Source organism: Perca fluviatilis, chromosome 24 (assembly GCF_010015445.1).
Source record: "Perca fluviatilis chromosome 24, GENO_Pfluv_1.0, whole genome shotgun sequence".
NCBI lineage: Eukaryota > Metazoa > Chordata > Actinopteri > Perciformes > Percidae > Perca > Perca fluviatilis.
In genome coordinates, this window is record NC_053135.1 from 9,455,315 (window position 1) to 9,477,450 (window position 22,136).

The following is a 22,136-nucleotide window of genomic DNA, read 5'->3' on the forward strand; positions in this document are numbered from 1 at the left end:
AACGGAAAGAGCAAGTAAGCATAAACAAGCTGAGAGTTGGACACCGCAACTTAAACATCACACATAGGGAAGCATCCAACTGGTATTGTGATCATTGTGAGGTACCAGAAACTGTAGAGCATGTGCTTGTTACTTGCAGGAAATATGTAGCCTAATGTTGAAAGAAATGAAACGATTTTGGATAAAAGGAGCAGGAGTTAAGAACATACTGGAGTGTGTGGTGAGAGTGGACAAGGCAGAAGATGCTTTGTCAGCTTCCTAATGAGAACAGGACCGATGAGCAAAATATGACATCCTGGACACTGTAGGAGTTAACTAACACCAGAAGATGGCAGTAATGCAAAACTGATGCAAGCTGCCGTTTAGAGAAGTGTCCCAGGTCAGGCAGGGCGTGTTGCTGTCTGAGCTCTAGCTAGCTAGCAGTTACTTGTCAGACGGGGGGGCCAGGCCAAACAGTCGTCTTTTCAACACTCTGAGGACTAATGTTTAATCTATAGTAGATATGGATTTCGACGCTTTATTTAACGAAAAGACATTTCAGTTTTCGGACTTCCAGGAGTTCACGGTATGTTACGACGACGCTAGGTCCACAAAGTACGGAAGCTAGCTAACGCTAGGCGCTTTTGCTAAGCTAACGTTAGTTGACGGATATGTCAGCCAGTTAGGTTAACATTGGGTCTCGAATTTCGAATATGCTGCCCAGGAATATAGCTACCTATCGTTACCTACTGACTGACTAGCTAGCTAGCTAGCTAATGTTTCCAATTCAAGCTAAATCATGTGTCGTTAAAAATGATACTCAAAACAACGATAAGTAACGCTAGGTCCTGACGCTAGTACTTTGTTAGCTAACGTAACTGTCATGTTGCGCTCACTCCGTTTACAAGCTAATGTTACGGGCCTTATAGTAGTTATAAACCGCTACTGTAAACTCACGAAATGTTAGCTAGCAAGTGTTAATGGAAGCATTTGTAAATGCGCGTGATAATAAAATTACTGCGGAGTATGTTGTTTTGTTTGCAGGTAGCATTTTCCGTAATGTTATTGCTTTCCAAGCGTGCTAGCTAACTCCACTTTGTTGTTTTTCCAGTTTCTTCCTGGACACCAGAAGTTGAGTGAACGAGTGAGAAAGCGACTGTATTATGGCCTGGACAAAGACGTTTCTTTAGATGGCCTGTCTTGCCCTGTTACAGGTGAACATACTGAACTAAAGCGCCTCCCCGACACACCTTCGTAATAAAAACTGGATGCGCAAGTTTTTTTCCTGACTTGTTATAAGTCACTGTCAACAAAAGAGGATTTAGTTTTATATAAAATATTTTTGGGACAACTTTTAAGTTCCTGTATGTGACTTGCATGTTAAATGTACATAATTAGATTATAAACCTAAATAGATTGTGATTGCACACAAGTTAACTTTTGTTTTTACTTACTGTGACTCCAGATATCGCTGTTGAAATCTTCCAGAAGTCTGCCCCAAGCCCAATACGAAAGCTTCAGAAGAAGTATGCTGCTCATGTTTCCAGGTTTGTACTTTGTATTATGCATGTATGCATAGATTATATATTTTATAGGAACCAAATGTTGCATTGCCAGTCATACATCTAAAACATCTATTTTTTTGATTCAGGGAGGCTTGCATTTCGCCGTGTGCCATGATGCTGGCTCTAGTTTACATAGAAAGGCTCCGACATAGAAACCCTGAATACCTACAAAAGATCTCCTCCTCTGACCTCTTCCTGATCTCCATGGTATGTGTGTTGGGGTCATAGGTCATTCCATATGTGTCAGTGTTATTTCTGGCATTGTCGCTGCTCATTTCAGGAAGCATTGCCGATTGATACTTTTGTTCCCAGACTGTGAGTATAATAATATTGCATTGACAAATCCACTGATCTCTCACATTGAATTAGATGGTTGCCAGCAAGTACCTGTACGATGAAGGGGAGGAAGAAGAGGTTTTCAACGATGAGTGGGGAGCGGCTGGGAAGTTGGACGTCAAAACTGTCAATAACCTGGAGATGAACTTCTTGAATGCCATTGTAAGTGTGTTTGTGCATTAGCAGATGATATTTTCTCATATTGGCATCTTGGTTCAAGTTCTTTGTCCCAACCATTGTGTCATATCTTCTAGGAGTGGAGCCTCTTCACAGAGCCAAATGACTTATTTGATATACTAAGTCAACTGGAAACCAGGTTGGTAGTCCCAAAATACTTTTTGAATAATTTTTTTTTTATCAGCACTGTAGTGGCATAACTAGTGTAAATTAGGGCTTTGACGCTGAACTTGGTTATTCGAATATCATTCGAATATTTAAAAAAATAATGATTTGATTTGAACGAATATTAGGCAGCCCTTAATATTCGAACCGGCATTATTTTTTGTAAAGTGTTTGCTTGTAAACGATGTTTTCCATTTAGATTCCGAGGCTTTGTCACGCATTTCAAAATGTAACTACACATCGCAGCGACGCACGTCTGTCGGCCGTGGCTTGGTAGCGTTGCATTCCCCCCTAATTCTCAAAGAAGGCTGGCCAGCTCAGCGGCGTCTTTCTCCCTTCGCGTGCCGCTGTCTCTCCTACCTACACCGCACCCCGCACACTGTCCCTTCTCCCTTTTCTTTCTGCCTGCACGCAGTGCTGCTGCACATGAGGAGAGTGCACAGAGGGGAGGGCGGGGCTGCTCCTCAGTCACACAACAGAAGAGAGAGGGGACACACCAGCACACAAGTATTAACATCACATTACGTAGGCTACGGTGAAAGCTCCGAACTTCCTGTCGAAAGTATAGTATTGATATCAAACTTAGGTTTGATATCAATATAGGTCTTACTGAAGGCATTTAATGGTCAAAATATTATTAATAAATATTCAAATATATTTGAATGTTAATAAACAAACAAACTTCGAATATGATTTTTGGGCAAAAGTCAAAGCCCTAGTGTAAATGGAGTATTTCTGACTCTTGCCTCTGTATCCCCAGTATTGCAGAGCGGCAGGGGATGAAGCGTGGCTGGTTCACCTACACTGACCTCTGTGTGCTACTGGAGCAATCTGCATGGAGTCAAGCCCTCACAGCCATCTACCAGCACTTTACCAAGGTTTTTTCAATGTCTTTTTTTTTTTCTCCTCTAGTTATTACTTAAGACCACACACACATTGCAACAACAATATATAGTCAAAACTAGAGGTATTAGAATTGTGAACATATAAGGTTTGATCATCTGATAAACCTCCATTGTATTTTCAGGTTTCATGCATGCTCGGCCTGGTCTATCTGACCAGTGTGGCTGGCCTTATTGCCACCAGCGCTGTGCTGCACCAGCTCAGTCTCTCTCGGAGCGGCCAGTCCCTGCTTCTACCTCCAGCTGAGATTAGTCCGGACCTTCAGATCTCCAACCCAAATGCAGAAGCTCCTTCTCCAGCCCTGCACCTCCCCCGTTGTGTTCTGGCCAACAACAGTCTGAACCGTCAGCCCGGTGCAATTGAAATCGGCCAGGACCACGGACAAAGCCCCCCCTCGGTATCCTCAAAGACATCAATATTGTGTCTCTGGGGCTCCATGCTTGCCTCAATGGGTCACATACATCCTGACACAGATTCTGATATGGAAGCTCCCCAAACCTGGTCTCCTGTCTCCTTCTTCTGTCCTGGCTGTCTTGCATCCCTCCGTCCTCTTCAGTGCGGGCTTAGAAACACCTCAACACTCGTCGCTCATGGCTCCCTTGATAACCATCATGCAACGTGGCTGGCCTCCAGCCTCCTTGGATGGGCAGAACCAGGTCTAAACTCTCGCTATACTCCGCCTATACAGCTGGGATCCTGCCATCCGGAGTCTATGTTGCCTGTCGACAAAGCCCAAGCTCTGCTCATGCCCGGTTAGGCACACAAACTCCACTCCTGTCAACCTGTGGTAATGGACTCTGGAAATTAAACCAGCACTGATTTCATGACTCATCAACTGCTTCACGTCATGTTTTTGTTTATTTTTCCAGATCTAGAATACAGGTGCAAAGGCCAGAGTGATTAGCCACAGAGGAGATTTCAGAAATTCACTTATAGCTCAGCACTGCAGAATTCATTTGCCACAAGTAAAATGCCATTGTTTTCCGTTGCTCTGCAACTTGTTTTGAACGCGGAGAATATTACAAGGAAATGGAACATCGTTTAATATGTTTTTCTTGGCTGCAACCAAACTGTTTCGCTACCCACATTTATCGTTGTTTGAAAGTTCAGACCGGGATGTAGGGCCTTTTGTGATGTGTGTTTTGAGTTACTATATTACAGCTGTAATATTAAAGCTGCTTGCTACTTGGCAAGATGATGAAAGTGTGTGGAGGTTTTCACAGCATATCTGAAAGTTCACAGTAGGTGTTTATTTTTTAATGATAAGAAATTATGTAAGAAGAAGGGACTAAACCAGTTTACTTTGTTTACTTACAGTAATTTTGGCTTACCCATATTTGCTTAGGGTTACAATTTATTTTTCATTTATGCATAAGGAGCTTTACATCAGGCATTGGTCAGGCACATGCAGCAAGCATTTTGTAAACCAAATAGTTTCTGTTTGTGGAACACATTAATGGTCTCCTGTCCTTGTAAACTTTCCCTTTTTCATTCAGAAGAAAGCATCAAAGAAAGGAAATTGACCACACAGAAATCAATAACATCCACTCCTCTTATTCTGTTCATTTGTAGTAAGAAGTTGCATTTTCTTTATTGTCAATAATTGCCAGATTCTATGTGGCAACACATAACCTTAAGGCCACTTATCTGTCACAGGCTTATGTAGCCAGATGAGATTTGAGAGATTAGTTTCCCTTTCTCCAGGGGGGAAGGTCTGTAAAAAGGATGGGCTCGTGCGGTTTCATGCAATTTGTATTTGGTTTCTGGTTGGTGTTTTTGAGGTGAACATTCTGAACATGTTACAGCCTAACAGCCGTGTTTCTTTGTTGATGCGGTCTGGAATTTGCACATCTGGCTCCATTTTCACTGCAACGGGACATTTCTATCTCTATTGTCGAGCATTGTCCAGTGCATCTTTTAAACACAGAGGTCTACATGGTCCCCAGGACATTTATTTTGTAATTGAACCTTTTGACTAACTGTTCTGAGCATCTGAATTTGATACAGCACAAAGTCCTTTAATTTTGTACATGGTGTAAAATACAAATATTGTACAAATATGTAGAAAAACCAAGAATCTAATAAAGGATGCATTTCTTTGTGACATTTGTTAATTATCGTATTTGTCAACAACAGCATAAAGCCTGGGGAAATCATCGTTTGAAGCACACCACTGTCACAAGTTGACAGCCAACAATACGTTTTGTATGTTAAGGCTCTCTGAAAGACCTGTTACTGTATGCAGCACATATAAACCACAATGGAATGCAATTTTCATGCCTGACAACAGGCCTTGATAAATAATGTAAGCCAGATTTGTAAAACCTCTTCAATGAGTAATTCTATGCTAGAAGTTCCACATTGTGTGTGTGTTACACCCCATTGCAGCCAATAAATAGAGGCAAATGAGATCTGAGATGGCAGTAAGGGTTTTAAGGAAAGCCAATGCATTCCTTTAAACCAGCATGAAGGCAAGGCGATGACTAGTGCATTTTTAAAGGGGCAGGGGAGCGGATGTCTGGTTTTGGCAGATTATTCAGTGTCCCTCCCCCTGAGCTTGAGCCAGCTTCTTTTACCCCTGGCCTGCATACCACTTGAGAGCTCCTAATATAGACCCAACTGCTTCATAGGAAAGGGCAGCAAACTAAGCGGAGTCCCCAGCAGTTTGAGTTTGCTGCTTTGAAATCAACTTTTTCATGGACACACCAACAGAATTATGGAGCCTCCCTCACAGGTGAAATGCTACTTTGGGCTGAATATAACTAGAAGAAAAGTGTTTGTGGAGTTTAAACTATTCTGACAATGTCGTGTGCGCTTGCTCTGTTGTAGGTGTTACTCCCAGAAAGAGACGGGGAAATTAAAGAAACAAGGTACGATTACAATCATTTGCATACATATGATCTTGTAAATGTGCATATAAGCAGGGTTGTATGTACATGTTCAGTGCCAGGATCTGTGCTGTTCATGCTTGTTTAAAGGTGTGTGTATGTCTATGTCAGGTAGTGTGATCAGCTGTTGTGATATGTGGTATAACGTGCGATTCCACACAGAGGCTGATGCCACAGTCTACATGAATTTCATGAAAAGTCACTGCTGCTATGATGCCATTCCAACCAGCTGTAAACTGGTCATATTTGATACCACGCTACAAGTAAGAAACTCATGCACAGGACTTGATCACCATTGGTATTTATTGCTAGTAAATCTCTACTCTTGACTGTGTAAATGTTATGACTTCCAAAAGGTGAAAAAGGCCTTTTTTGCACTGGTGGCAAATGGCTTGAGGGCTGCGCCTTTATGGGACAGCAAGCTGCAGAGATTTGTGGGTAAGATGAGAGATTATTGGAATTGCCATAGTGAAGTAGTGGTCACTGTGAATTCTGATAATGGAAACATTTCACAGGTATGCTGACTATTACGGATTTCATCAACATCCTCCATTGCTATTACAAGTCCCCTTTGGTGAGTATGAAGACCCTACAGTACCCACAATTTAAACCCTGATAAGCTTTATTTTTAGGATAGTATAAATATCATAGATCAGACATTATTATTTAACATCCCCTTCTTTTTTTAATATAACCAGAGATAGCAACACAGTGTGAAAGCCCGAAACTTGGCAGAAGGTTTTGAAGGGTTGCAATATTTGATTTGACCTACTTGAATGGTAATCTGACTCATAATTTGACATTTGGGTTTTCCCTTTTGAAGGTTCAAATGTATGAGCTGGAGAACCACAAGATTGAGACATGGCGAGGTGATTCATTTCAAAGTAAATAACCAACACTGATCACAGATATTACTCCCGTGTGCACATTTCGGTGAATTTCCATGAGAGCTCTCGTTCTCTCTTCTTCTGTCTAGACATCTACTTACAGTGTTCCAATCACTTCCTCGTTAGTATTTCCCCAGAGGCCAGGTGAGTGCACACAACGCTCATCTTTAAACTATTTCAACTGATTTCTAGTCAACTGGCAGTACATGCTCTCCTCTACTCTTTCCCTTTTAGCCTCTTTGACGCCATCTATTCCTTACTCAAATATAAGATCCACAGGCTGCCAGTCATCGACCCAGAGTCTGGAAATGTCCTGCACATTCTCACCCACAAAAGAATCCTCAAGTTTCTCCATATATTTGTGAGCACGCAGATGTTTAGCATGTGGCTCGCTTACGACCTGCTTTTCGTTTGCATGCATCGATGTTCCTTCACAATGCTGTTTTGGATTGTTTTCAGCAGAAAAAAGTTCCCAAGCCTGCATTCATTGGAAGGCAGATCCAGGAGCTTGGGATTGGGACGTTCAGGAACATCGCCACTGTTCAGCAAACAGCATCACTTTATGATGCCCTCTCCATTTTTGTGGAAAGGCGAGTGTCTGCACTACCTGTGGTGGATGAACAAGGTATGCACAAAAAAATGTGATTGTTGACATTAGATAGCTGTATTTATTAGTATTGATGAGCATTACAGTTTACCAGAAAGCATCTTAGCGCTGATATTATGGAGTCCAACATTTTGTTTTCTCAGGCAAAGTGGTGTCACTCTACTCAAGATTTGATGTGATTGTGAGTATTTGGTCTTACACAGTTTTTGTGTAACTAAGGCTCTCTTTGTTAATCTCAAAGAACGCCTACAGTTTAGTCTTTATCCTTGCATATCATACCATTGTTCGGTGTCACCTGCTCCGACACTGAGGTATCTGTGTTCACTCCATGGCAGAATCTAGCAGCCCAGAAGATGTACAACAATCTGGACATGCCGATGCAGGAGGCCGTTCGCAGGCGCTCATGTTTTATTGAGGGAGTAATCAAGTGCTACCCTGATGAAACCTTGGAAATCATCATAGACCGTATAGTCAACGCTGAGGTAGGTGTTTCCCTTTGAATGAGTTTGGTCTCAGATATTTCTCATGAAATCAGACAATCTGAAAACCACGGGAGAATGTTCTCTTCTTGTCCTTTCCAGGTCCATCGGCTGGTCCTGGTGGACCGGGCTGATGTGGTGAAGGGCATCATCTCTCTGTCTGACCTGCTGCAGGCCATGGTCTTAACCCCTGCAGGTATTGATGCCCTTTTGTCCTAGCACCAGGGGACAGGTGGTCCCCTACTCTCCTTTACCACCTGTGTAGGCTTGAGTCCTGGCCGTGTACCCAGCCAGGTAGGCCTCTCAAGCCTTTTTTACTCATTGTAGTTGCTAAGTAGAATGATAGAAGATTGTGCTTATGTCTTTCAGAAATCAACTTGTGACTGCAATGAGAGACCACAAAAGGAAGAAAAATCCTCTGGCTGTACTGCTGTTTACATGAAGATGTCTTCCATGATTTATGTGCCGTATTCAAGTAACTATAAAAGGACAGGGAGCCAACCTTGAACATGTACTGAATCTCTATAGCTTTCCAAGCACAATGTCCATATTGGCTGCATTTGATCAAATTGATCATTATGTGTTTATGCAACACTGTATATTTCTGTATTAAACATTTGTATCAAAACTTGTGTGTGTGTGTGTGTGTGTGTGTGTGTGTGTGTGTGTGTGTGTGTGTGTGTGTGTGTGTGTGTGTGTGTGTGTGTGTGTGTGTGTGTGTGTGTGTGTGTGGTCTTTTCAATATTACATCTAAATGTCTTTCATTTAACTTTGTATGCCCTGGTCTGATTAGTTCTTTGACTTTATTTGTGTAACATTTAACTGTAAAGTTGTCGGTATAGTTAGCAAAACATATCTAACATAATGTTCAGAAAATGTGTTTTTACGCCCTCTAGCGGCTACGTACAGTAACTACAACTACATACATGTCAAGTTAGATTTATCGCATAAGAAATCATTTTCGGTTACATCCTTCAAAATAAAACATTCATATAAGTAAAGATCCTCTATACTAAACCGTCTCTGGCTACATGTTTGGGAGAGCGTTTGCAGGTGTTTTACCTTTGCGCAACATTGCATGCAGCAGTCTATCTAACCACACAGGGGCCCAATGGGCTTTAACCTTAACCCCATTCTCCGTAAACAAGGAAACACGTGATCCGTACGCCCATCTGTATTGGTACATCAAGTTGCCAGAAACCATCAAGAATAAGGACGGAAATTAATAATGCCTTCAAAGTAAAATAATCTTACCGTGCCGGACATAACATCTCTGAAATGATTACTAATTATTGTATTAGATATGAGGTTATTTGTAAAAGAAAACACCTTTCATTTTTATAATTTGTATTTTTATTGACCAAATACATCTCTATTGATCATTTTCGCGTTGGTGTTTTGTGTTGCTATAAGCGATAGGTTTTATTTTGAAAGTAATAACCGGAAGCTTACTTTCTCTGTAAGTCTGTCACACTTGACTCTGCTCTCTGCATATACCCCGTGATATCCCAACAACATAACAAAGTGGGGGAAACATGGCGAGCGAGGAGGAGGCCAGAAGACGCCCATCGGTTACCTCCTCTTCTGTCGGTCTTGAGTCTCTGTTTCCTTCAGGGACATCGGAACAAACGCGCGGGGACGAAAACCCGGAGCTCGTCCGCCTGCGGGAGCGTCTTCAGGGTTGGCTATCGCAGTATGAGCCCCTGCTGCTATGGGTGCAGAGGCTGTTGGTCTGGGAGAGGCCATTCTACAGCATCTCTGTCGCCCTGACACTCAACACATTATTTTGGTAACCGTCGAGTCCGTGTTCAATCACGTTATTCACATTCTTGACAGCGCAATGAGGTTGCATTGAACATCGTTAGCTAGGCTGGCTAACATCAGCGACGATATTACGAGTGAACGTCAAGATAAATTAGCTAATCCCACGTCTTTAGCCAAATGCTAACGTAGCTTTCTAGACAGCTTAAACTTGTTTTTTTTAGCTCGGAAAATTTGGCGTCATGCCTTAAACACTATCAGGAAAAACATTATTGCGCTGACAAAATACCCAGCGAGAGTTATTTTGAGTTGTTTACACCCGTCAGCTTTGTTCAGCGTATTCCTAACAAACACTCATGTCATGCTTAGTGGCCCAGGCCTTGTGAACCAGCTGTCAATGACAGCCGACTAACAGAGGTGCTGTATAGATGTATTTATAAAGTTTAATTTGGAAGTGAGTTTCCTGACATCACATGTATGTTTATTAAATTTTTGTGTTGAACAATCCAATTGGTAGGCTGTTTGTCCATGTGTCTCCACAGGCTCCTGTCATCCACCTCCCTGCGGCCTCTGTTCCTGTTGAGTGTGTCCCTGCTGGGACTCATGCTACTGGAGAGATGGAAGCCCAAGTTGCCCATCATTACAGGTAAACCCAGGCCTTTATGTCATTCCAATCTAGTTCTCAGACTTTGTCACTCATTGCCCAAGCACATGTTCACAGTTGCTGAGCCAACTAAAATAAATATTTGTGGAATCACAGTACCTTCACTGGATAGAGAAGCCTGCTATGACTATGTCAGTATGTAGTCTATCGGCTTAAGATGAAGTATTTTCCCTGCAGTGTTTGTGCCTTGTCAAGGTGGGAAATTCTCAAGCAAAAAATTGACTGAAAGACCACAACCTTTTTTTGAAAATCAGCAAAATGTTATTATTAGTGTTCTTACACGTGTCAGGTAATGCATAGCTACCTGATGGAAATCTTACATTCTAATCAATCTAAGTTAAGGTTTTCCAATTCACAGCCAGTGTATGATTGATTGATATTAAACAACATTAACATGTAATCAAACGCAATACATACATTTGTTTATGCTCCAAGGCCCAAAAGCATAAAGCCCTTGAATCTCTTTAATAATCTTGAAAAACATGTTTGTTGAAACACATGTTCATGATCTGCTGCTAAGTGTGTTTTTCTCCTACTTCAGTTGAACATGCAGAGGCTCCTCCCGTACAAAGGTATGTAGTGTATTTGCACAATAAACAGATTACTTGTTAGATCGTTTTCTTTATGACACTGCTTGTCTTCATATCGTCAAGTAATTAGAAATTAAAGCATCAGTTAAATTCCAGCGTTGTGAAGTCTGTCTTTATGTTTACAACATTTCCTTCACGTCGCACCATACAGTATCATCAGAACTAATTTTAGGCTACCAGGTGTCTCCACTGTCATTACATTAACATAGAATCATACATTACCCCTCTGCAAGCATTTAAGTACAGATTTTTGTTCTTTACCAAATGTTTTGTCACTCTGTGTGTGTGTGTGTGTGTGTGTGTGTGTGTGTGTGTGTGTGTGTGTGTGTGTGTGTGTGTGTGTGTGTGTGTGTGTGTGTGTGTGTGTGTGTGTGTGTGTGTGTGTGTGTTGTTTGCATACAGTGACACAATGAGTGTGGAGCAGCATCTGCTCAGTATTCCTGAGCTCAGCCACCACCTGGCTGAAAGCTACCTGACCTACTGCCTGTACCTGCAGGAGATGCTGCAGTACAAACAACAGAACCATGGCAAGGTACAGCACACTGACTCTGCCCATTGACACACAAGAAAGGAATTGACGGGAAAGGTGTTGCATATTTCAGACACCCTAAATGCTTGTATTTGTGGTTAATTATTGCAGTTTCACCTTGAACGCAACTGTATATAAGAATAAGTATGGGATATCTACATCGCACGGTGCAATCTGTCTGATCTCAGCAGGCGCTGCATTCTCTTCTATCGTGCACAAACACACCTGCAGAGATGCCACGTTTTCACTTCCTCATCCTGTACCCTGTGCAGCTTGAAGGTGTAATAGCCTAATTCCCTTTTACTTGTTCTGTTTCCCAGTTCTGTGTGATGATGTGCAGTGGCTGTCTTGTACTTGCCGTGGTTGGGCATTACGTACCAGGAATCATGATCTCCTATATTATTGGTGAGTCACCTTTTGCCTAATCGGCATAAATAAACAATTGTGCTAAGCCCTGAATTTACATTGGATTGTGTGCTTGTCCTGACAAACAGAGGGTGTGTGTGTGTGATAACAGGCAATAGTTGCGGTTAATGGAGTACTTCCATTTTCTTGTGGTTTTGGATTCCCTGGTAATGTGTTCAGTACACATCAGGAATCCTGTAGGTGCAGAGGAATGTCTAATAGGCCATGCTGCTTGTATTTTAATATTTTGTAGCAAGTGGATATTTATCACATCAACTGTTAAAATGGCTCATTTTTATTGTATGGCACTCTTGTTGTGATACTGGTGAAGAAAAAGGGCAGTATAAAGTTGATACTGTTTTGTCTGTGCACCTGTTCAGTCCTGAGCGTGCTGTTGTGGCCGCTGGTGGTGTACCACGAACTGATCCAGAGGATGTACACCGGCTTGGAGCCAATCCTGATGAAACTGGACTACAGCATGAAAGGAGAAACCGAGCACCGCAAGCACGACAAGAGGAGTGAGTGCTAGTGTCTGTCACACCTTCAGGCTACAGATTTAGGCCTAACTCATGTGCATTAATAGCCTGGTTGACACCAGACCCGTGGGTCAGACGAGTTGTTGTGTTCAATGTTCATTCACAGCCCATTTCCAAGGGGTGTCCCCAACGGACGCCGCTCAAATGCCTCTGGGCGCAATTGGATAGTCCAACGGTTCAACCAATCAGACCAACGATCCGGGTGACGTAGCAGCGACAGCGGCATCAACGGGTTGCTGCGCTTCGGTGGCCGTCATGTTGAATGTAAACAAAAAGCTGCTTGCCGTCGCTGCGCTATCGTCATCGTGTAAAACCCGCCTCAACGGTTGTAATTGGTGCCTCGATTTGGAAAAATTGGAAATGGGCTCTTGGCCAGACTGACTTCCAGAGCAAATCTTAAAGTTCGTCAGGGTTTTCCCAGGCTAGCGCATTACACCAAATTAAAACAAATGCTTGTGTTTGTAACATTTAATACAAGGACAGGCATGTGAGGAATCGATTGAGAACACCTTACTTCTCCCACCACATGTAACATAATTGTGTAACTAGAACCATGTTGAATATTAAGGAAGTGTGATTATAAGTTCCTCCGGTTACATTTGTACCTAGATCCCATGTCTTTATCTTGTATTTTGAACGATTTAAAAATAAATAAAATCAACAACAAAAAAATGTTTTCAACATACTAGACCCATTCAAAAAGGGATAGGAAAAAGCCTAGGCTTGTCATGTCCTACCCCCAGTCTTTACCATAGACAAGTGCACAATCCAATACGATAAACTAAACAGACCATTTTAAATAATACAAAAATACTACTCCAATTTACGTCCTACTCTATCAAGCTATTAAGAGAGAGAGAGAAAAAACAAACAGTATAAGCACCATTAACATTAGTTTTAGATTTACATTCTCCTTCCTCACTTCAGTTGTAAATTTTTTTTAAATTGCACTATATACATTGTTTGATAGTTTCGTCAAGACCTTTCCACAAAACCAACCCGCAAATCGAAATACACATACGTTTGAGATTGGTCCGAGCATACTGCGGTTTCAAATTTAATTCCCCTCTTAAGTTGTAACCCCCCCCCTCTCTATCTGTGTCTCCCAGTGTAACAGTACATGTATACTGTTGCTCATTCTGAAGATATGGCATAAACCTGAGTGCCATTCTGTCTTTTAATCCGTTCTTAAGGAAATTTTTTTCAAATGTATTTTCCTCTCCATTATAAAAGTGTGTGTGTGTGTGTGTATGTGTTTTAACAGAGGTGAAGAAGGAGATGGAGGAGGGGGACGAGCCAAGAGCTGAAACGGAGAGCGACAGTGAGGAGGAGCTGTCCTGTTTTGCCCCAACGGTATGAAGACACACCTCCAAACTCACTGCCACTTTTTTTTTTTTTAGACTTTTATGAGAGTGTGTGTGTATAGCATAAGACCAACAGAGGAAGCAGTAGTAGTGTGGGAAGCAGGAAATGTGTTGTTTTTTTTTTTTTTCTCAAATGGTGCTTCAAAAATGTATATTTTTCAAGTGTGACAAGATTCCATTGCGCACCTGCAGGGCACAGTTCCATTCAGTAACTGACACTGTTGCTGTAATGTCAGGTAGGCAGTCCATATGCTGTGTCTGTTGAATGAACAAAGTAGGGGTGTGCAATTAATCAAAATTTGTATCGTGATTTACGATTTCAGCTCCTTATGATCACAAAGACCGTGTAATCGAGAAAAAGGATTGCTTTGCACATTGCGTTTTGCAAGTAAACTCTTATTCTGTCTTGTGTTTGGGATGGAAAAAAAAAGTATGAAGGGAAATTTCACAGTTCTAGGTGTTTACACTGTTGATTTTGCTTTTACTTTTTCACTTCTTTTTTTTAAAGTTTAATAATTGCAATGTCTTTCCAAAAGTCAATGAGTAATAGTGTAAAATAATCGTGATTTCAATATTGACCAAAAATAATCGTGATTTTTATTTATTTTCATAATCGAGCAGCTCTAGAACTAAGACACTGCATTTGTGTGTTAGCAGTGGTATAACGCTGTGATTTCTGTCGGCCAGGTGGATGTGAAGACCACAGCTCTGGCGATGGCCATCACAGACTCGGAGCTGTCAGATGAGGAGGCGTCCATCTTGGAGAGCGGAGGGTTCTCCGTGTCGAGAGCCACCACCCCTCAACTCACTGACGTCTCGGAAGGTAAATGATCGCTCAGATCGCTGTCGCACTTCAATTCATACCCATACAAAAGTAGCTGTTTTTTTTTTGTTTTGTTTTTTTGCTTGGTAGGAAGTTCAAAGGAATTCAAAAATATAGCGGAACACATCAGTCAGTGGAGGCGTTGCTGATGTATGAGGTTCACTTGGTGGTCTGCGAGCTGAACAGTGATGTTTAGCTTTGCTCATTTAGAAGGAAGTGTGCATGCAGATGTTCTTTTGCTCCACTGGTTTTCTTTTAACTGGGTAATCACAGAATGTTCAGCTCAAGTCTGCACTTGAGTAAACCTATATTTGTGATTTATTGCTGTAATATTTAACCAAAAACCTCTCGATCTGTGAATTATATTTGGCTTTGATGCTTGAGTCAGTGTTTTCTTTTTTTTTTTTTTTTTTTTGCTGTCTCATCTCTACTACAGACCTGGACCAGCAGAGTTTACACAGCGACCCAGAGGAGTCCTACCTGCGGGATCTGCCTGAGTTCCCCTCCGTCGAGGAGTTCCCATCCATCGATCCCAACCTGCTCCACTTCCCCCTGCGAGGCCCCGGCCAGGGCGACGAAGCCCAGGCTGGCGCTCATTCCGAGAGGGAAGCGCTGAGTCCCGCCAGCCTCCTTATCCAGCACCTAGCATCGCCGCTCCACTTTGTGAACACGCACTTCAACGGACATGGGCGACCACCTGGGGGTGAGGAGGGCATGTTGCCCGCGCCAGGCGCAGGGGAGGCAGCGGGGACGCGGGAGGAAGAGGAGAAGGAAGCTGCAGTGGCCCGGGGTACCCAACAGTCCTTGGAGGCGTTGAGCGAGGAAATAGTGAGCACAGCCATCTCCACCGTGGTGCAGAACACTCTGTCGGCCATGCTGCGCTCCAGCGAGGCCAGCGAGGAGCCCTCCCTGGCCGAGTTCCTTCCCACTGAAACCCCACCTGGCGCTCTGGAGACCTCCACCCCACCCACCGAGACCACTGCTGACACTACGATTACTACAATAGGAGCGCTCGGGGCTGACCAGGACCTGGATGAGGCGATTACGACAGAAAGCGGCACCGGAGAGGAGATGCCTGACGACACTGTAGTTCCGACCGAGGAAGAGGACTTTGAGCTTCTGGACCAAAGTGAACTGGAGGGGCTGGATGAGGGGCTGGACCTCATCTCTGACAGACAGGCAGTGGGAGGAGCCTCGGGAGCTCCAGAGACACCTCCGCCTCCTCAGCATCAACCACAGTCATAGCTTCCCTGTTTTGCTCCCCCCTGCCCCCAACTCTTTTGTTTTTATTTCTACATTAGACCTACATTATATCCATACATACTGCTATATACAAAACATGAATCCAAGAGTTTGCTGTTTAATATTGTTGGTTGGTTATCGTGTGGCATGTGGACGAGATTACTCGGTGCGTTGGAAGGGTCTGTTCAGCCTCCATTTGCAGTAGTGATTTTTTTTTTTTTTTTTTTTTTGGGCCTGCTGGCCAGATAGTAGATCATGTTCTGGGAGAGCAGGTTCAGGGCAGAACTGGCTTAGGTTAACTGTCCTAAAGACATCATTCTTGTCAGGGGTTGAACAACATTGATATTTGCTTGATAAATTAGCAGGCAAATATCTTACAGCGTAGTGGAAAAATCCGTTCCGTGTTCAGTCTCGTGTCAGAATAATGGCGCCTTTGTTTTCTACCGCGGCTGAGAGCTCAAAAACCCTTCCGTCTCGTTTTCATAAAGGTCTTTATCTAGGTGGTGTTACGAAGAGTTGAAATGTTGGATTATATAACAATTAATATATGCTATAAATTATTTAATTTAACGTCATTCGATGATACTTTGTTGTTAAGCTGAGGGGAAGTTTAAAATTAAATGGAATCCCTTCAGTTGCCCATAATGATTGTATGATAATTGTTTTAATGATGACAGCGTGGACGTCCAGGTTTAAAATGTTGTTGTCTATTCCCAGAGTTAGACTTAGTGCGACAATAGTGTTATCCTTCACTTCATCCTCCCCTCCAAGGTCTCCGAGGTTACAGTTTTGACAGAAACATTCGGTCATTAGTGGTCTTTCACTTGTTGCCTGGAAATGGAAACTTAATCTTTGACATTATTGGATGTTAAAGTAGTAGCTCTTTACCCGTACACGTAAGTGACTTTGGCGTGGCAAGATAAAAGAAATGTTCCTGGATTTTTGTCTCTGTGGTTGATGCCTCATTTTTATTAATATTTGCAAATAGAATTTAACTTCACACATCCATATGTAATTGAATTTCTTCTTGATCTACAACTCTGTTAAAAGACACGCTTCTTGTTGATAGGCCCGTCTGTACCCAACTATTTGGTACATGTATAGTCAAGTCATACATAGTAAAGTCCATGCATGCCATGCATCATGCATGTATTTACCATGACAAATATTTGAGGTCAATTTTCAAAGGGTTACTTCTACTGGCGCAGATTTTGTTTCTGTTTCTCGAGGGACATACTAAATTAATAATTAATAATGTATCTGGCCGCTGCTGGGAATTTGTGGAGAACTTTTGACATGACAAAAAGAAATTTAGCACTATGCTCGAGTGTATAAAGAGGCCGGTTTTGCTTTTGTAAACCACTCAGCATCCAAGTCTCAGGGGTGGGTTGTACAAATTGAATATAACATTGCAGAATATGTGTCCATTTCCCAACTTGTTGTAATGCACTGTATTTGTACTAACCTGTCCTTTTTAGTCAATGCCTCCTTGTGTATAGTGTAGAAATGTTCAAAAGGAACGTGTATATTCTGCATGTAAAAACAGCGCTCTGTTCAAGTTCTCCTTGTCAACTGACAAAGTACTGCACAATTTGTGAGAAAAAAAATCCATATGAATGTTTCAGGTTAAAAGAGCCCATTAAATTCAGTTAGTTTATTATTGAATTACCAACGAGGGGAAGAAAAGTTTTGACGTGTCCTCCTTTTTAAAAAGACTGCTAAACTGTAAAGGGAAATGGGCGGCAAGTGATAACATCAGATTTAGAGAAGGATATTAACAGTTTGTGTATGTTAGTAGTGTGTTTTATGCTTAAAATATCGCTTCTTGAACTATAAAAAAGGCACTTACCGAACTGTACAATTTTAAAAAAGGAATATATTTTCTAATTTCTCCTTTTTCCATAAAGTACTCAGTTTGATCTTTTACATCTAAAAATATAACAGCAATGGGCGAGTTTCACAAAGCAGAAAAGATTTATTGTCATTAAATTGGTAAAATAACACCACATGTGAAAGTAAGAGAATAAAAGAACAAACTGAAACAAACTTCAGATGTAGGACTGCCATTTATCTGAATTATTTCCCTGATCATTGTAACCAACGTGTTGTTAATATGCACAATTTTTTTTCTTTCTTTTTTTTTTGTAAAGATTATTTTGTTGCCATTTTTAGGCCTTTTATTTCTGACACAGAGAAGGGTAATGACATGCAGCAAAGGGTTGCAGGTTCGGTTCCGTCCTGCGGCCCTTTGCTGCATGTCACTGCGTCGAGGACTGAGCCCCTGTATAGGGCGCACGCTCTACCAGGTGAGCTACCAAGGCACCCAATATGCAAATTTTTTAACACCTATCAACCGTCTACTTTATAACCATTGTGCAATTTTCTGATCCAAGTTCTTTTTCCTGGGGAAAGGAAAAACGCCTCTGTTAGTACCTTAGAAACATCTTTTGAAATGGTAACATGAGATTGCAGCTATGAAAAATGTGTGTTGTGCAACATCCCTTGTTAATTTTGTAACTAGACCTACCTGCCGGAGTTCACTTGCAGAAAGCTGAAGTCTCTCCTTCAACTCGTCTCCAACAGTCACATCACACAGCACGGACCATCTACCGTCTGTGAAAGTTACTGGGATTGAGAGAACGATGCCATCTGGGAGATTGTAGTAGCCTGCAAGTAGCCAAAGATGACAATTACACATCTACACTAGCTAGATCAGCCAAAATCAATGTCTAAAGTAATGCGTTGTGTTTACCTGGGCAAAGTACACCCATAGAGAAGACCTCATCAGGACTACAAATGCCATTCCAAGCCTTAAGGACAGCAAGCATCCCGTTGGCAACCGTCATGGCAGCTGCTCGGCAGGTCTTTGAAGTCACAGCCGCACGCTGACAACGTACCAAGTCTTGAAAGTCTGTTTCCAACCATTTCCTGGAAGAGAGAAGGAGATTATTGGCCTTTTTATTTTTCTTTTTTTTTTTTTTATTGGCATATCCCAGTGCAGGGTGTTTTGGATCCGAGCATTCAGAGTAGAGTACTGTGCAATCAACATTGGCACAGACTGAAGACACAGCAGGGTACAGTTTGGTAGGCAGTTTTGTAATTTGATATTACCCTTATTGTGTTTGTTTAGCCAGCAAAGTGCCAGGTGGGTGGAGTTAACAAATACAATGCATGCACTAAAGTATATAACATCAGATGAGCCATTAAACTAGTGTTTAAAGCACACTAAGATTTACTTACTGGTATTACTTATTGAAATCATATATTTATTGGAACAAACCTTCCTTGGAGAATGCTTTTGGCTGGTTGGGAAAAGAAAGCTGGTCCTTTGATTGCCCCACCGTAGTTGAAAACCTTTGCCCTCTGCAGGTCAATGTAGAAACTACCACTGATGTTTCCCCAAACAATGATGTTTGTAATATCTTAGAGCAGAAGAAGAGGGAGAGGTCATTCATCTTGTATGACCATGATGAAATGCAATTGGAATATACAGAAGGTACGAAGGGAGAGAATTTACTACCTGAAGTCCTCACTTTCAGCTTCATTGCAATGATGGCCTTGGCTTCATTCTCCAGTTGAGTTGCCACGGTGACAAACTGGTGGCTGTCGATGGAGTGTGCGTGGTCCAAAAGAAGTGAGCATCTCAGGTTCACAAAAGATTCACCAGACACAATCACCTTCACGTCCTTGTTGGCCATTGTGTCAATCAGCTGTCCGTACTCTCTGTACCTGTCTGAGATTCCCTTTACTGTCGTCTTCTTCATTTCCTCCTCGTTCTCTCCATCACGGTCTTCCGACCACCCCTCATCCAGCAGTAGAATGACATCCGCCTCTCGGAAGGCCTGTTCCAGATCTGTGTGAATGGTCACCTGTGGAAAAAAAAAAGAAAAGAAAATGTTAGATGGCTTTATTTTTCTTCTGATATGCTTAATTAAAACCATGATCCTAAAAAGTAGCATACTTGATGGAGCAGACGGAGTGCCAGGTCCTCCGTCTCCATCCTCAGCCACTGCAACTCCTCCATGTTCCCCTCCAGGTCCAGTAGGTGGAGGCTGATTGCAGACACGTGGGGGAACACCTCAGCAGAGAGCAGATAAGGGATCAGGAAGTGGCAGGTTGAGCTGAGAGCACTGGAAATGTATGGGGGAAATGTACACTATACTTGAAACAGTTCCACACACAAAAAAAAAAAAAATTAATTTTTTTCCCCCCCGGGCCTCCGGGGCACATATGAGAGACATCTTTGGCTTTCAATTTTTTGCGAGCAAAGAGTGAGCGGTTGGTCAAGGCCACACCACACCCCTCCACCTTGTCCCCTTCTCTCCTCCTCAGATAGCATACAGACACAGAAATGGCACATGACTAAGGGAAGCTCATTGTGGGACTGAAACTTTAGTGGCTGTAATTCTGCACCAAGGCTGAATTTCTGTAAAGAGACTTCAGATATAGTATTAGGGGACCACTAAGGCCTATATAAAAGAGACTTCAGATACAGTATTATTGGGGACCACTAAGGTCTATATAAAAAGACTTCAGATACAGTATTAGGGGACCACTAAGGCCTATATAAAAGAGACTTCAGATACAGTATTAGGGGACCACTAAGGCCTATATAAAAGAGACTTCAGATACAGTATTAGGGGACCACTAAGGCCTATATAAAAAGAGACTTCAGATACAGTATTAGGGGACCACTAAGGTCTATATAAAAGAGACTTCAGATACAGTATTAGGGGACCACTAAGGTCTATATAAAAGAGACTTCAGATACAGTATTAGGGGACCACTAAGGCCTATATAAAAGAGACTTCAGATACAGTATTAGAGACTTCAGATACAGTATTAGGGGACCACTAAGGCCTATATAAAAGAGACTTCAGATACAGTATTAGGGGACCACTAAGGTCTATGTAAAATATACTTCAGATACAGTATTATGGGACCACTAAGGCCTATATAAAAGAGACTTCAGATACAGTATTATGGGACCACTAAGGCCTTTATAAAAGAGACTTCAGAAACAGTATTAGAGACTTCAGATACAGTATTAGGGGACCACTAAGGCCTATATAAAAGAGACTTCAGATACAGTATTAGAGACTTCAGATACAGTATTAGGGGACCACTAAGGCCTATATAAAAGAGACTTCAGATACAGTATTAGGGGACCACTAAGGTCTATGTAAAATATACTTCAGATACAGTATTATGGGACCACTAAGGCCTATATAAAAGAGACTTCAGATACAGTATTATGGGACCACTAAGGCCTTTATAAAAGAGACTTCAGATACAGTATTAGGTGACCACTAAGGTCTATATAAAAGAGACTTCAGATACAGTATTAGGGGACCACTAAGGTCTATATAAAAGCATCCAAAGAGCACCATGTCATTGGACCTTTAATTAAGAAAATATAATGAATGACAATGATACCTGGCAATGCTCTAGGAAGTCACTGAAGTCCCCTAAGAGAATCCCTTTCCCCCCATGGTCCACCAGTTCCCTCCAAACCATAGGGGACTGCTCGTGTTTCCAGCCATTTCTTTTACAGGTGGCCTCCAGCCATTCCTATCAGAGACCAGTGAGAGGTCAAATTGAGGTGACAAATAAGTAACACGGAAAATATACCAATGGTTTGTAAATTAAGGAGACTTGAAAGCGTTTTAAATAAGAATACCTTCCATTCATGTGGGAGGATGGAGATCTTTTGGATCCTGAAGTTTGGCAGAGATCGCTGCAAACGGTCTGCTAATAGTTCCGCTTTGGCGTAATGTGGACAGTCTGTTTTACCTGTAGATATTAAAATTGTAAAAATCAGCATTGCGATATTTTGTGTACATACTATGAGATAATGAGTAACATCAAACTTTACCAGCAAGCATAAATTTTGCCATACTATCCTGTATCCGGGAGTCGAGTACTTTTCCCCTAGGATGGCGAAGTCATGTCCCGCCCTATTCTCTCTTGCTTTGCCTCTGATTGGCTTACCCTGCCATTCTTGCCCTAACCCTAACCAATCCCACTCCTCTTGCGTAAACCTAACCAATCCAACCAGACCAAGCAATGAGTACTAGCCAATCAGGAGGAAAGCAGGGCTGGTCATGCCTTCGCCTTCCTAGGAAAAACATTTGTTGCTGCGTTGGTTGCTAGGTAACCATAGATGTTGCGCGTATTTCAGTCCGTGTAGGAAACACCACAAAAGAAACCAATATCAGGACGTGTTATGGTGACTG

The 22,136-nt window shown here is 42.1% G+C and overlaps 4 protein-coding genes across 8 annotated transcripts; 3 read left to right on the forward strand and 1 right to left on the reverse strand.

Annotated features, from left to right (window-relative positions):
* The first annotated feature begins 502 nt into the window (after window positions 1–502).
* On the forward strand, window positions 503–5,229 carry cnppd1 (cyclin Pas1/PHO80 domain containing 1). Its single transcript, XM_039792642.1, has 8 exons — window positions 503–565; window positions 1,091–1,193; window positions 1,445–1,526; window positions 1,631–1,751; window positions 1,914–2,042; window positions 2,135–2,196; window positions 2,983–3,100; window positions 3,250–5,229. Exons 1-8 carry the CDS (start codon window positions 503–505, stop codon window positions 3,880–3,882), a joined length of 1,311 nt encoding a protein of 436 aa, XP_039648576.1. The 3' UTR covers window positions 3,883–5,229.
* A 208-nt stretch (window positions 5,230–5,437) lies between these two features.
* Window positions 5,438–9,003, forward strand: prkag3a (protein kinase, AMP-activated, gamma 3a non-catalytic subunit). 5 transcript variants are annotated; one of them, XR_005638290.1, is made up of 13 exons: window positions 5,438–5,859; window positions 5,955–5,995; window positions 6,176–6,276; window positions 6,370–6,451; window positions 6,529–6,587; window positions 6,837–6,882; window positions 6,990–7,044; window positions 7,135–7,261; window positions 7,360–7,525; window positions 7,651–7,688; window positions 7,843–7,989; window positions 8,089–8,280; window positions 8,356–9,003. XR_005638290.1 is itself a non-coding variant. In XM_039792644.1 (13 exons), exons 1-13 carry the CDS (start codon window positions 5,822–5,824, stop codon window positions 8,367–8,369), a joined length of 1,005 nt encoding a protein of 334 aa, XP_039648578.1. In that variant the 5' UTR covers window positions 5,441–5,821; the 3' UTR covers window positions 8,370–8,614. The 5 variants fall into 5 exon arrangements, 2 of the variants coding, with proteins under 2 accessions (XP_039648578.1, XP_039648577.1); XR_005638289.1 differs by having other exon boundaries at window positions 5,439–5,859; window positions 6,837–6,897; XM_039792644.1 differs by having other exon boundaries at window positions 5,441–5,859; window positions 7,363–7,525; window positions 8,089–8,182; window positions 8,356–8,614.
* A 518-nt stretch (window positions 9,004–9,521) lies between these two features.
* retreg2 (reticulophagy regulator family member 2) lies at window positions 9,522–17,951 on the forward strand. The gene is made up of 9 exons (XM_039792641.1): window positions 9,522–9,775; window positions 10,290–10,393; window positions 10,953–10,983; window positions 11,404–11,533; window positions 11,851–11,935; window positions 12,316–12,453; window positions 13,736–13,824; window positions 14,523–14,658; window positions 15,095–17,951. Exons 1-9 carry the CDS (start codon window positions 9,522–9,524, stop codon window positions 15,901–15,903), a joined length of 1,776 nt encoding a protein of 591 aa, XP_039648575.1. The 3' UTR covers window positions 15,904–17,951.
* Window positions 17,952–18,146: 195 nt separating this feature from the next.
* mdh1b (malate dehydrogenase 1B, NAD (soluble)) lies at window positions 18,147–21,743 on the reverse strand. The gene is given in 9 exon segments (XM_039793816.1): window positions 18,147–18,302; window positions 18,428–18,567; window positions 18,653–18,828; window positions 19,181–19,322; window positions 19,421–19,769; window positions 19,862–20,030; window positions 21,329–21,471; window positions 21,581–21,706; window positions 21,708–21,743. Coding segments are annotated over 9 exon segments (1,326 nt in total). The 3' UTR covers window positions 18,147–18,257.
* Between the last annotated feature and the right edge of the window lie 393 nt (window positions 21,744–22,136).

Excerpts from the sequence above, each read along its gene's own strand:
- cnppd1 (XM_039792642.1), top strand. The coding sequence starts at position 503 with ATGGATTTCGACGCTTTATTTAACGAAAAGACATTTCAGTTTTCGGAC. Across the intron at positions 566-1,090 it reads CGGACTTCCAGGAGTTCACG|TTTCTTCCTGGACACCAGAA; the intron begins GTATGTTACGAC and ends TTGTTTTTCCAG. Across the intron at positions 2,197-2,982 it reads CTAAGTCAACTGGAAACCAG|TATTGCAGAGCGGCAGGGGA; the intron begins GTTGGTAGTCCC and ends CTGTATCCCCAG.
- prkag3a (XM_039792643.1), top strand. The coding sequence starts at position 5,822 with ATGGACACACCAACAGAATTATGGAGCCTCCCTCACAG. Across the intron at positions 6,277-6,369 it reads TATTTGATACCACGCTACAA|GTGAAAAAGGCCTTTTTTGC; the intron begins GTAAGAAACTCA and ends GACTTCCAAAAG. Across the intron at positions 6,588-6,836 it reads GCTATTACAAGTCCCCTTTG|GTTCAAATGTATGAGCTGGA; the intron begins GTGAGTATGAAG and ends TCCCTTTTGAAG.
- retreg2 (XM_039792641.1), top strand. The coding sequence starts at position 9,522 with ATGGCGAGCGAGGAGGAGGCCAGAAGACGCCCATCGGTTACCTCCTCT. Across the intron at positions 10,394-10,952 it reads CAAGTTGCCCATCATTACAG|TTGAACATGCAGAGGCTCCT; the intron begins GTAAACCCAGGC and ends CTCCTACTTCAG. Across the intron at positions 11,534-11,850 it reads AACAACAGAACCATGGCAAG|TTCTGTGTGATGATGTGCAG; the intron begins GTACAGCACACT and ends TCTGTTTCCCAG.